The sequence below is a fragment of the Nycticebus coucang genome, chromosome 9 (assembly GCF_027406575.1).
Source record: "Nycticebus coucang isolate mNycCou1 chromosome 9, mNycCou1.pri, whole genome shotgun sequence".
Lineage (NCBI taxonomy): Eukaryota > Metazoa > Chordata > Mammalia > Primates > Lorisidae > Nycticebus > Nycticebus coucang.
In genome coordinates this window covers 53,587,267-53,601,067 of record NC_069788.1, presented here as the reverse complement: position 1 = coordinate 53,601,067, position 13,801 = coordinate 53,587,267, and the positions used below count along the sequence as shown (strand labels likewise).

Below are 13,801 nucleotides of genomic sequence, written 5' to 3'. Positions count from 1 at the left end.
AACACCTGCCTCAAGAGGTTGCTGAAAGATTAGAAGGATATTAAAACATAATTATAGTCCAGAAAGTAGAAGGGAAGAGGAGAAAGAGGGGAGGAGAGGGGGGAGACAGGAGGAGGGAGGGTTTGGGGGGGGAAACCTCACCTAATGCGCAAAGGTACATTTCAAAACTATTAAGAAAAAATATAATTGTGATGGATATGTTAATCAGTTCAATATAAGCATTTCACCTTGTATATCAAATCAGTACACTGAACCCCATAAATGCATCAATGTACACAGTTATAATTTAATAAAAAAATTTAAGAAAGAAGCTTAGCCACGTGCTTGCTAGATGTTAAGTATTCCCTACAGACTATTTGTGTCCCTTAAAGTTATTTGTGTCCTGTGTCCATTCTAAATGAATTATACCAATTGTGTCTGCTCTAATAGATTGGTGCTACTGCTATGCTGTCAAATATTTTCAGTGATCGTTCCTTGTTATATGTGAATGTGTGAGTTTGTATTTGTGTGAGAAAGTAGGAATTGGTAAATATCTAAGAGTATACTATTTAAGCACTGAAAGAGGGCATTGACATTATGAACTCATGGACTTTTGAAACTGGGAGGTTATATTGATAAATTTAACCCAGATGCTTGTTTTTTAACTTATGTGATAGAGAAACCCTATGGAGACTCCCAGTAATTCCCAACTAATGGTCTTCTCAAATTTGTGTAATGCCCTCCCCTTGTGTGAGGGCAGGACCTATGACTTGCTTCTGTCTAATAGAATATGGCAAAGGTGGCTCAGTGCTTGTGGCTCAAGCAGCTAAGGCGCCAGCTACATACACCTGAGCTGGCAAGTTTGAATCCAGCCTGGGCCCGCCAAACAACAATGATGGCTGCAACAAAAAATAGCTGGGCGTTGTGGCAGGCACCTATTGACCCATCTACTTGGGAGTTGGAGGCAGGAGAATCGCTTGAGCCCAGTAGTTGGAGGTTGCTGTGAGCTGTGATGCCACAGCACTCTACCCAGGGCGACAGCTTGAGGCTCTGTCTAAAAAAAAAGGAGTATTGCAAAGGTGATGGGATCTCATGATTACATTACGTTGTATAAGACTTTGTCTCAGCAGACTGGGAATAGATACTCTCTCATGGACTTGATGAAGTAAGCAGAAAGTTGGAGAAACCAACATAGTGAGGAACAATGGATACTCTCTAGAACCTGAGAATGGCCTTCAGCCAAAATCAGTCTAAAGCCAGAGATCTTAGCTAGCTGTTAGAAAGTTAATTCTTCCAACAATCTGAATAACTCTGGAAGTGGGTTCTTCTTCAGTCTATTATCCAGATGAGAATGCAACTTAGTCAACTACTCAATTGCAACCTGTGAGATCCAAAGAAGAACCAGCTAAGCCAAGTGCCTGGAACTCTGACCCACAAAAACTGTGAGATAATGAATGTGTGTTGTTTTAGGCTACTAAGTTTATGGTAATACACTTGCAAGAATAGAAAATGAATACAGTTGGCAAAAAATAAAAAATATTTGATTGACTACACAATAATTTTTGGTGGGCAGTAAAAACAGAAAGATATTTGCATTATAAACATTTGTCATGAGACTAAAATGATACAACACCATTGTCTTAAAGAATAAGAATATGGGGCAGCACCTGTGGCTCAAAGGAGTAGGGCACTGGCCCCATATGCTGGCGGTGGCGGGTTCAAACCCAGCCCGGGTCAAAATTGCAAAAAAAAAAAAAAAAAAAGAAAAGAAAAGAAAAAGAATATGAATATGCAGAAATATCTAAGGAACAATAGAAAAACATCCAAAACAATCATGTAATGCATAAAGCTGCAGTCCCCAAATCCCAGGCTGCACACTGGTACAGGTCCATGGCCTGTTAGGAAGCAGGCCACATGGCAGGAGGTCAGGTCAGCGGAGGCATTAGATTCTCATAGGATCAGGAGTCCTACTGTAAATTGGTATGTGAGGGATCTAGGTTGCATGTTCCTTATGAGAAACTAGGGTGGACCTGAACCTATGATGCTTGCAGTGGGATTGTCTAGTTGAAGGAAAACAAGCTTGGGGCTCTCACTGATTCTGCATTATGGTGAGTTGTATGATTACTTTATTATGTATTACAATGTAATAATAATGGAAATTAAGTGCACAATAAATGTAATGTGCATGAACCAGCCCCAAATTATTCTCACCTCAACCCCACTGTCCATGGAAAAATCGTCTTTCATGAAACCAGTTCCTGGTGCCAAAAATGGTGGGGAATGCTGGTGTAAAGGTTGTGGCAATTAATAGGGGAAAGCTAGGTGATAATAAGTACTGCTGAGATAACTAGTTACATATGTGAGAAATTGGCTAGACACAGTGGCTCACACCTGTCTTCCTAGCATTCTGAGAGGCCAAGGCAGGAGGATCACCTGAGGTCAGGAGAGGAGCCTGAGCAAAAGCAAGACCCTATCTCTACAAAAAAATATAAAATTAGCTGGCTGTGGTGGGTGCCTGTAGTTCTAGCTACAAGGCTGGGGCAAGAGGATCCCTTGAGCCTAAGAGTTTGAGGTTGTAGTGAGTTATGACGATGCCACTGCACTCTACCCAGGTGATAGAGTGAGCCTCTGTCTCAAAAAAGAAAAAAAAAAGAAAGAGAACAAAAATGTTGGAGCAATATGATGTTTTGAATAAAAATAAAACCTAGATATAATACAATAGTACTACATTTTGTAGAATTGAAGCCATCATTGGTTTTAAGATACATTATTTTTGTTCCACTGAAAATCAATTGATCGACTGATTGACATACCAAATTTAATAGGTCCAAAATTAAACTTCTGAGATCCACCACAAAACTTGCTTTAGCAGAGTCTTTTTCAACTCAAGTGATGGAAATCCCATCTTTTTAAACACTTCGGAATCCTTGATCTGGAACACATTATTGTCTCTACAGTCAACCCCTTCTTACCAGAGCCACCGTTATCTTTTGGTTTAAGGCTGATTTTCTGTGGTTCTAGCCACCAACATCTCCTGCCTGGATTTTTGCAATAGCCCTCTGCTTGGTTCCTTGCTTCCAATCTACTCTTAGTATAGTAGTTGGAGTGCTCTCATTATATCAGAAATCAATGACCTCTTCTTCTGTTCAAAATCCTCCATGTGATTTCATTTTTGTTCAGATGCAAAACTAAGTCTCTATAGTGACCAACAGAAATGAAATATGTAAACTTTTGCCTCATAATTTTCCTTTCTTGGTAATAAACCCTGAGGAAGTAATTCCAAATGTGGACAACTGTCATGTTAAAGAATGTTCATATATTATATATGATACAGCTGTCATATAGAGTTCATGTACATATAAAAGCCAAGTAGCATATATAGTTCATATATGTAAAATAAAAAAACCCCACAACTTAAATATCCAATTATAAGAAGATTTTCGTCAATAATACTTCATCTATTAGATAGGTTGGAATATGATATGTATCCTTTAAAAATAATGTTTGTGACTATAAAGGCAATATGGAAAATTATGTTGCCACGTTAAAAAAAATAGCATAAAATATGCAGTACAGAACTATGAAAAAATGCATATGAAATGAAGGCAATTAAAAATTATAGTGGTTACCTTAAGCTTACAAAAATCTTTTCATTTTTTTCATTTTTGAAATTTCTATAATTAGTTTTTTCTTACTTTACTTAAGTAATACAATTATGTTTAAAATATTACATGTGATCCACAGAAAAAACATTATGGGTAAACAATTCAGTAGCAATTATCAAGAACATAAATGAATATGGATAAAGATTAGAAGGTAGCTGTCAAAAATAAAAGATCTTTTTTTAGAATAGCAGTGTTCATACTTGTAAGATGTACGTTAAAATTATTGGATTTGTAAAAAGAATCTAACAACTTAAAAGTTATAAATTCATTTTCTTGTATTAATACTTTGCAGAAAAGAATCCGCTGTAAAGTTCTAAAACCAAGCACTTAAGGCTGAATTTACCTTTCCCAGGGAGCTTCTTGTCCACTTGCATTTCTTGAGAGTACTTACTCTCCCCTCTGGTGAGGCTCAGCTCCATCACGGTGGCCATTGTGTTTCTCCTTGCCTAGTGAATGGTTTTCACCTATCAGAATAATATGTAATCCACAAGTGTCACTCAAGAAATAGGGACTCCTTTAAAACATTTAAACAGGGCACCAAGAAAACAAAAGTTTACCCATTCCATCTGGTTGGGGTACAGAGAAGGTCATTATCCCCTCTTGGTTCAACACAACAGGTATGCTGCCCCTAAGGTTTGGAACTGTTTGTTGTTTAGGATCTAGAGTACTCACCGTGTGCCAGCTTATGAGTGACGACTTTGGAGGGAGGCATTCCCAAGCTCAAACCCAGGCTGGTGTTTTATCTACTGTGCCAAATGACACCAGAAGTAAATTTATATACTTTAGTTTCCCTATCTGTATTTACTTATTTATTTGTTTATTTATTTAGACAATCTCACTATGTAACCACTGGTAGAGTACTCACTGCTCACAGCAACCACAAGTTCTTGGGCTTAAGCTGTTCTCTTGCCTTAGCCTCCCAAGTAGCTGGGAATACAGGAGCATGCCACGACACCCAGCTATTTTTTTGTTGAGGTTGTCATTGTTGCTTTTTAGCTCGCCTGGGTTGGGTTCAAACCCACCAGCTTCGGTGTATGTGGCCAGTGCCCTACCTACTGAACTACGGGTGCCGCCCTGTTTTTAATAACATCATCTTCATCAAAAAGTTGTTGTAAAGCTTAAATAGATTGCACATGCCAAGCACAGTGTCAGGCACTCTAAGTGGTAGCTGTATAATACATCTACTTGCATAATACTGTATTATTATCATTGTCACTGAGCTACCACCTCAGGGCTGTGCTCCTCTGGAATCCTCTACCTGCACCTGAGAACCTGGCCTCTATTGCCCTTGACAACTTCCACACTGCTTCCTCATTAGAGCCACCGTGAGTGTTGCTGATATGTGTGCCACTAATCACTGGGGGCCAAATTTACATAAGGAGATGGAAACATTCAAATCCCATATTATTGTTGTCCATAGTTTGATGATATGTCCGTGGACATCTAAAACTACCTAACACAGAGGCCCCGACCTTTCTACTTACTAGGATATTTTTCTTCTTTTTGAGACAGAGTCTCACTCTGCCGCCTTGGGTAGAATGTCATGAGCTCACAGCAACCTCAAAGTCTTGGGTTTGAGCTGTTCTCTTGCCTCAGCCTCCCCAGTATCTGGGACTTCAGGTGCCTGCCAGAATGCCTGGCTAGTTTTTCTATTTTTAGTGGAGCTGGGGTCTCACTCTTGCTCAGGCTGGTCTTGAACTACTGACCACAGGCAATCTACCCACCTTGGCCCCCAGTTATTAGGATCTTTTAATGCTCAAGGCGGTTATGTGTTACTGAGTGTGCTATGTTTAGTTCTCAGTTGGTTAAATTTATCAATCTCGTAAAAAAAAGTCAGATATATAACTACATATGTGTATGCCCCTAATAAACTAAATGTGTTGGCTCAATATATTATTAAATCATTAAATCATCTAAACACTTAGCTCACAGCAACCTCAAACTCTAAAAACTTAGCCAGAACTGCTTTGATACCATTGTTGCAAAATGAGGAATGACATTTTAGTATCTCTTTATAATAAAAGTTTCATTATGCAGAGTTGCAGGGTTTTTTATTTTTTGGCCAAGAGGTGAGGGTCCAGTGAGCAGCCCCTTTGCTAGGTCATACAGTTGGACTCTTTCTGGCAGTTGTGCTCATGAGTGTTGCTTCTCTTTGCTACTGTAAAACAGTGAGTAGTTATAGAGATGGTTGCTCTTTTCTTTTCTTGGATCCCACTTTTCCTCAACTGCTTGCCCTATATGCAGAACCCAAATCCATTCATACTTTATGTAAATAAATTTTACATGTAGGCATATGTACTTACAAACAAAACAAAAATCACAGGCACACTTCTGTCTATTAATTTATCTGTAAGATACCTGTAATGATGTCATTGTCTTTTTGTGTTACACCTATTGTATTAGTACTTTTTTACATTAGTGTCTTCTTTTTAAAGAATCATTATGAAATCATGATTTTAAATGGTTCAATTTAAGTATGATTAAAGTTTTCTTTTCATACTAAAACTATCCTACATGGCTTAGGGTCAGGTTTAGAATGTGGCTTTGGATGTCTTTATTTTCTCGCTGTTTTGTTCCTTTTAACAGCTTTATTGAGGTATAACAGGCATACAATGAGCTGCACTTAAAGTTTACAATTCCATAAATTTTGAAGCATATATACATCTGTGAGACAACACAATCAAAATAGTGAATATATACAGTTAGCCCTCTGTATCTCTGGGTTCCACATCTGCAGATTCAACCAACTGCGGGTCAAAAATATTAGGGAAGGGTGGGGCCTGTGGCTCAGTGGGTGGGGCGCCAGCCCCATATACTGAGGGTGGCGGGTTCAAACCCAGCCCCGGCCAAATTGCAACGAAAATAATCGCCAGGCATTGTGGTGTCTGTAGTTTCAGCTACTTGCGCCGCTGAGGCAAGAGAAGAGCCTAAGCCCAGGAGTTGGAGGTTGCTGTGAGCTGTGATTCCACAGCACTCTACCAAGGGCGATAAAGTAAAACTCTGTCTCTACAAAAATGAAAAAAATAAATTAGGGGAAAAAAAAGAACAAAAGAGAAAAATAAAAAGCAACAATACAACCATAAAAAAAATATACATTTAAAATACAGTATAACAACTGTGTACATAGCATTTACATTGTATTAAGTATTATAAGTAATCTAGAGATGATTTAAAGTATATGAGAGAGTACACAGGTTATATGCAAATACTGTATCATTTTATATCAGGGACTTTAGCATCCATGGAGTTTGGTATCCAAGGGGGTCTAGACCAATCTCCTGTGGATATCAAGGGAGTGGGGTGCAAATGTACATTATTTCCCAAAAGTTTTCTTGTGTCCTTTTGTAACATCCCCTATTCTCTCTGCTATACCACCCCTGGCAAGCAGGGTTATGCTTTCTCTGATATAGCTTAATTTGTGTTTTCTAGAAATGGAATCGTACAATATGTACTCACTTTTTTACTGATTTATTTCACTCAGTATAATTATTTTGAGATTCATTCATGTTGTACATATTAATAGTGTGTTATTTATCATTTAGTAATATTCCATTGCATGATTATAAGACAATTTGTTTATCCATTTATGTTTTGATGACAAATTGCTTTGTTTTCAGATTTTGGCCATTACAAATAAAGCCATTGTGAGCATTCTGAGCATTCACAGGTCTTTGTATAGAATGGGCTTTCATTCTACTTAGGAATGGACTATCTGGATCATATGATAAGTGTATGAGTATCTTTTTAAGAAAATGGCAAACTGTTTTTGAGAATGGTTATCCCGTTTTACATTCCCACTAACAGTCTATGAAAATTCCAGATCCTTATATATTTACCAATTTAGTATAATCAGTCTTTTAAATTTTACACATTTTCAAAGGCATGTAGTAATATTTCATCATGACATTAGTTTGCATTTCTCTAATGAAGTTGAACAGCTTTTCATGGATTTATTTGCCATCAATATATCTTCTTTAGAAAAATATCTCTTTAAATCTTTGCAATGGACATTCTAATTCCATGGAGTGGCCAGGCCATTTAAAAAATAGGCGTTAGGGCGGCGCCTGTGGCTTAGTCGGTAGGGCGCCGGCCCCATATACCGAGGGCGGTGGGTTCGAGCCCGGCCCCGGCCAAACTGCAACCAAAAAAATAGCCGGGCGTTGTAGCGGGCGCCTGTAGTCCCAGCTACTCGGGAGGCTGAGGCAAGAGAATCGCCTGAGCCCAGTAGTTGGAGGTTGCTGTGAGCTGTGTGAGGCCACGGCACTCTACCGAGGGCCATAAAGTGAGACTCTGTCTGTACAAAAAAAAAAAAAAAATAGGCGTTAGTTTCTAGGGAAATTGCTCTGGTTAGCTGTTATATAGAAAGAACCCTTGGAAATCCTTCATATCAACACCAAGATAAGTGACTTACCGACAATGTCTGAGGGAAGGCTTCCGGATAGACTTCGTGTTTCCTCTAATCTCCCCTAATCCTCAGCTGAGGCAGACATCTGAGGATTCTTGGCTACTTCTTTGCTAAGTTCTAGAACTTGAACGGTTAATCATTAATGAGATTTCTGGAACAAGAAGTTGATTGAGAAGGGCACTTGCCAAGTGCTCTTTAGGGAAGTTTTCAGAAATGCATACCTTCTGAGTATGGAATTCTGAGCCCCTCTGCTGTTCCTCCTGCTTTTTTATTCTTCCTCCTAAGGCAAGTATGAAACAAAGTTTATGGAGGAATAGAAAGATAGGTTTACAAATTAAGAGCAAGATATAGGTTTACAAAGCAAGATAACATTTACCATAGACAGGGAATGAACATCCATTGTTGTGACAAAAAGGCAAAGGGGCAAAGAGGCAATGAGGCCCCTCTTGCTTTTTGGCTACTATGAGCTTCTCAGCTTTTCTTCTCATAGGCATTTCCTAAGAACCTCTGAGGTATATTCTGGTTCAGAGACCTGCTTGTGGCTGTTTGTTTTGCTTTGTCGTTAGTATCTTTCTCTGTTTTGAAAACGTTAAAATGAGAGGAAGAGAAATTTTAATTAAATACAACAGTTTAGTATTTTCGTCATTTTTTCCTTCCTTGTTTTTTTCTCCTTCTTTGAAATTTTGTTAATTTTTTCTTCTTTGAAATATATAAATTGTTATGGATAAACTTGAACTTCAATCACTTCATTGGTTTCCTTTTCCCTTGATCCCTTTCTCCTTTCATTTCTAAACCAAACAAAAAAAGCTTCACATAAATATTATATTCATTTCTATATTCTTCTGTTTTTAGTAATGCGGGGGCTCAGAAAATAGTACCCCAAAATGAAGGCCTCAGATGCAGCCTCAAGAAGAAAAAGTTTTTCTCTGACCTTATCCTGTCTTCCTACCTCTCAGTCCCATTCTAGTTTCTATGGTTTCACAAACTAACTATAGAAACCAGAATCCCTCTTCCTAAAGCAGGTCATAGAAACCATCACTCCATATCCTAAAAGCCAGCAATGAAACCTAAAAATGTTTGGTGTAAAAACTGGCCATTAAGAAAGTATGACTTATGACTTTAGGTCATAATACCCCTGTTCCAGAGAGGATCCTGCCCCATACTCAAAAGGAAAAATGCATGGTCAGCGAGGCCAAGAAGCTAGACAGATGGGCCTTGCTGGGTTTCCCCACTCAGTCCATTAACATTTGATCATACCTTTTCTCCAATCATATTTGTACATGGCGGTCTATAATTTGTTGAACCGAGCATAAAAATGGACAATTTCTCTTATATCATTGGGTCTTCATTCTGAAGGTTTCCATGTATACATTTTAAATAAATTTGTATTTCTTTTTTCCTGTTAATCTGCATCTTGTCAATGATTTTTTAGCAAACTTTCGGAGAGCCAAAAGGAACCTTCTCCTTGGCCCCAACTACCTATGTATGTGTTGACAAACTACAAAATAATGCTTTATATTATTTCTTTTCTTTTTTTTTTTTGTAGAGACAGAGTCTCACTGTACCGCCCTTGGGTAGAGTGCCGTGGCGTCACACGGCTCACAGCAACCTCTAACTCTTGGGCTTACGTGATTCTCTTGCCTCAGCCTCCCGAGCAGCTGGGACTAAGGCGCCTGCCACAACGCTCGGCTATTTTTTTGTTGCAGTTTGGCCAGGGCTGGGTTTGAACCCGCCACCCTCGGCATATGGGGCCGGAACCCTACTCACTGAGCCACAGGCGCCACACATGCGATCACACTGTATAGGCCACTCTATAACCACTTTAAAAATCAAGCTGCATAAGTTTGGCACACCTACGTGGGCATAGAAGTCTAAACTCTCTTAATTTCTTGATGCTGATTCTTGCCAACACCCAGAAAGTTGAAAACATTCTCACTGCTTTCTAGTCATATACATAGTTGTTTCTAATCATATACATAGTTGTCCCAGAGATGAGTCAATACCTTCAGACTCTCAACTTTCCCTAAATAGTTCATTGGTTTATAACCCAGACTCTTTTCTTTATGTGAGTGTTAGTATCAGCTATGGAAAATTAAACCTGTTTCTGCACTCCCATGGCTCTCATGGTTTCAGTTCTTGCTCATCACTTTGACTTTAAGTCCCTTCATACTTAATGACTCAGAGGAGCTATCCTTTAGATTTGGAGTTTGAACATTTATACCTATTTAAACTGTATTGTGAGAGGGTAAACTACCTCTTAGCAGCCTGGGTAATGAGTGGGAGCCTGGATGAATCTATCACTGAGAAGAATCAGAAGAAGGAGCCTGGGTCATGTGAATACAGAGGATTTATTATGCGTTAACCTCACCATTCATTCAAATAAGTTTTACTATGTTCTATATAAGATAAACAAAAATAAAAACAAATTTGTATCATCTACATTTTGGCAATTTAAGTAGGGAAAATCTAAGTCAATTATGGTCAGGGTGTGTGTAAATTTTACTTTCTTGTGTAAGAGATTTTTCCCTGAGTCATTTTGAAGGACTCTGGACCCTGGAATACATAGTCATCAACTTCAGAATTCAAATATCACGTAATAGCCTGGACAACATGAACAAGACCCTGTCTCTACTGAAAAAAAAAAAAAAAGAAGAAGAAGAAGAAGAAGAAAAGAAAATTAGCCAAGCATGGTGACGATCAGAGCCTATAGTCCCAGCTACTTGGGAGGCTAAGGCAGGAGGATTGCTTGAGCTTAGTAATTGGAGGGTGCAGTGAGCTAAGATAATGCCACCCTACTCCAGCCACCCTACTCCAGGTGACAAAGAGAGATCCCATAACACTAAAAAAAAAAAAAGCTGGGTGTCATATCATAGTAGGCTCCTGTAATCCAAATACTTGAACCCAGGTATTTGAGGTTGCTGTAAGTTAGCCTGATGCCTTGGCATTCAAGCCTGGGCAACAGAGTGAGACACTTTCTCAAAAAATAAAATAATCCAAATAAATCACATGAATTATGTATAATCCTGAATTATCCAAGATAGAACATATTAGTTTTGCTATTTTATTTTTAACTTTATTTTAAAATGCTCACAAGTTGTTTGTTCTTGCATTCTACTTGGTTTGATGTGGCAGAAATAGACTCAAGTTGTCTTTGTGTGAAAAAATAAAAGTCCCCTTTCCTTCCTCTTATGATTAGCTTTAAGCGTTTGAATATAGATTGAAATATTTCCTGACTTAGATTTTAATACTCATGTATGGGTATGAGTCTGGGTAAAATTTTAGAGGACTTCAGTGCACAATCCCATTGTCATCATAGGAAATCTGTTATCTCTAGTCTAGGCCCTGACACAGGTAGAGGAAGAACTTTTACTTGCACTCTTTCCACCGAAGCTCACAATGATCAGCAGGGATGCAGATGTGCAAGCACAGCTGTCAGGAAAGCATACTGAATGAGCCTAAAGCTTGTAACAAAGCTTGACTAAATGGCAGTGGGCATTTTCTGGAACTTAACTTGTTTTTCACACATATTCTAACCCATGAACCCATGTGTGGTATGTCTGCTCAGAACCTTACCTCCACATCATGGTTCTGGCAAATTCTTTTTTCTCCAGGGTTCAGTCAAGCTTCTGTTTTACCTTACTGTATATAGGACAGATGGATCAATTTGTTTGTCAGTCTGACATCATCGGATCATGTGCTGGTCACTGTTCCTAGTGGAACACTGTTTCTATTATTTTGCCTTACATCAGCTGAGCAAAATGGTGCATCTTATGTTATCTATACAACTTTGTTTTCTTAAATGTATTTGCCTTCTAGTCTACTTTCCATTTTCATTGCCACTTATTTTAGCAACTGTAGTACCAGGAATGCCCAGCTAAAGCTGCAAATCGAGGATAATGGCTGCAATTGAGGATAATGGCCATGAAAAAGAAAAAAAATTGTAAAAAATATAATCTATAGGAGAATACGTGGAAGAAAATCAGGAATGCACATGGGCTTCCAGATAGAACAGCAAACAATTAAGTTGATACTTATAATGTAGAAAGGATCTCATTAACTATTTAGTAAGACAGTGTTGCATTCTTTAACCAGCACATGTTATATAATTATCCAAATATCTTCAATTACTACCTGAGATTTGAAGAAAATGTATTTTATTTTGTAAGTCTCACTGAAAGCACATGTAGTGAGAAAAAGAGTCAGGCTGGGGCAGACATGACACAGCTGGTCTAGTCGGTTTAGGTCTGGGCCAACATCCCCTGTCTCTTATTCTTATTGTTTTATAAATTTAGCTCCCACCCTAAGGACACCTTAAGTACTTTAGGTGGATTGATTTAGGAGATTAACTTTTAAATTAGAATGTTTTTTTTTGTTTGTTTGTTTTTTTGTAGAGACAGAGTCTCACTTTATGGCCCTTGGTAGAGTGCCATGGCATCACACAGCTCACAGCAACCTCCCAACTCCTGGGCTTAAGCAATTCTCTTGACTCAGCCTCCCGAGCAGCTGGGACTACAGGTGCCTGCCACAATGCCCGGCTATTTTTTGGTTGCAGTTTGGCCGGGGCCGGGTTTGAACCCGCCACCCTCAGTATATGGGGCCGGCGCCCTACCGACTGAGCCACAGGCGCCGCCTGAAATTAGAATGTTGTTTATTGTTTATGAGTCATAGGTTCTGCCGATTATTGTTTAAGGTAAGGGTTAACATGGTCTTCACTTTGAAGTTAAATGTATAAAACTGTAAAATTGGAAATGGAGGAACAAAACAATCTTGGAGAAGCTACTCTAACTCTTCTCTGGAATTCTGCTTTCTGACAAATAAAGTTCGATGGACCCATCTCCGTCTCTGCATATTGGCTGATAGTAACAGGCAGCCAGACCCTCTTTGTCCAGTAACACAGGTATCTAATGACAGAGATGAAAACTTGACTTGATTTAGGGGCTTTCAAGTCTAACCTGAGATTCCTTATAAAAGGTCCAGCAAAATTAATTTTCAAAGAAAGAAAAGTCCAGATGACTAATAATTATTCTTACTGCATTTAGGCAAATAATCAGACCCAGTATACTGAGAGTAAAGTTTATTTTGACAACTAAATTGATCCTACTGTGATTTGTCTTTAATAAAATGGAAATCAGAAAGAAAAAAATATGGTTCAAAAATAAAAAACTATGGCCCTCCTATATTAAATTTCAGCCTTGTCTACAATGTCAGCTCATAAAATGACACATAGCTACTTAACCCAACTGATTTCTTTATAAGACTAAGAGACTGGCCAAAGAATATAAAATTATATCAGTCATCATATTTGCTCCAGTTTGTTTTTTTCTTTCTGCTTCTTAGTCCTGAGATAACATATTAAAGTTTTAATATGTAAAATATTTTAATTGCAAAGTAGACACTAAAAAAAAAAAAATTAAAAATATTTGCCCCAAAGTACATGTCTCTGACATATTTTAGGATGACTACCCCAGAAGTAATGTTACAAAAACTAGCTAAAAATACTTGTCTCAATCTACAGACTATATGCTGAAAGAAGTATAGTTAGAACTGTAAAAGCCTCAAGGCTTCAAAAAAATGCCAAACTTAATTAGCCCGGGTACTCCTAGATTATCTGGTAATGCTAAATTTTCTGTGGACTACTCTGGAAGGAATCTATGCAATATTAAACACTATCTGCTATGTCTACATAGATACTTCAAGAAAAATTGAAACCTGAATAAAAATTTCCCAGTAAGTCATATGGCTACAACAGGGC

General features: G+C 38.3%; 1 protein-coding gene across 4 annotated transcripts in view; it reads right to left on the bottom strand.

Moving 5' to 3' along the window:
• The window catches only part of SLC17A3 (solute carrier family 17 member 3), a 46,982-nt gene extending 38,834 nt beyond the window's left edge, over positions 1-8,148 (bottom strand). For 2 of the 4 annotated variants that reach the window (XM_053601452.1, XM_053601454.1), the window contains exons 1-2: positions 8,056-8,146; positions 3,988-4,108 (exon numbers count right to left, since the gene is read on the bottom strand). In XM_053601452.1, coding sequence (XP_053457427.1) covers positions 3,988-4,075 — 88 coding nt within the window. In that variant the 5' untranslated portion in view covers positions 4,076-4,108; positions 8,056-8,146. Of the gene's footprint in view, positions 1-3,987; positions 4,109-8,055 lie in introns of all 4 variants that reach the window. The other 2 variants (XM_053601455.1, XM_053601453.1) reach the window with 2 other exon arrangements.
• Between the last annotated feature and the right edge of the window lie 5,653 nt (positions 8,149-13,801).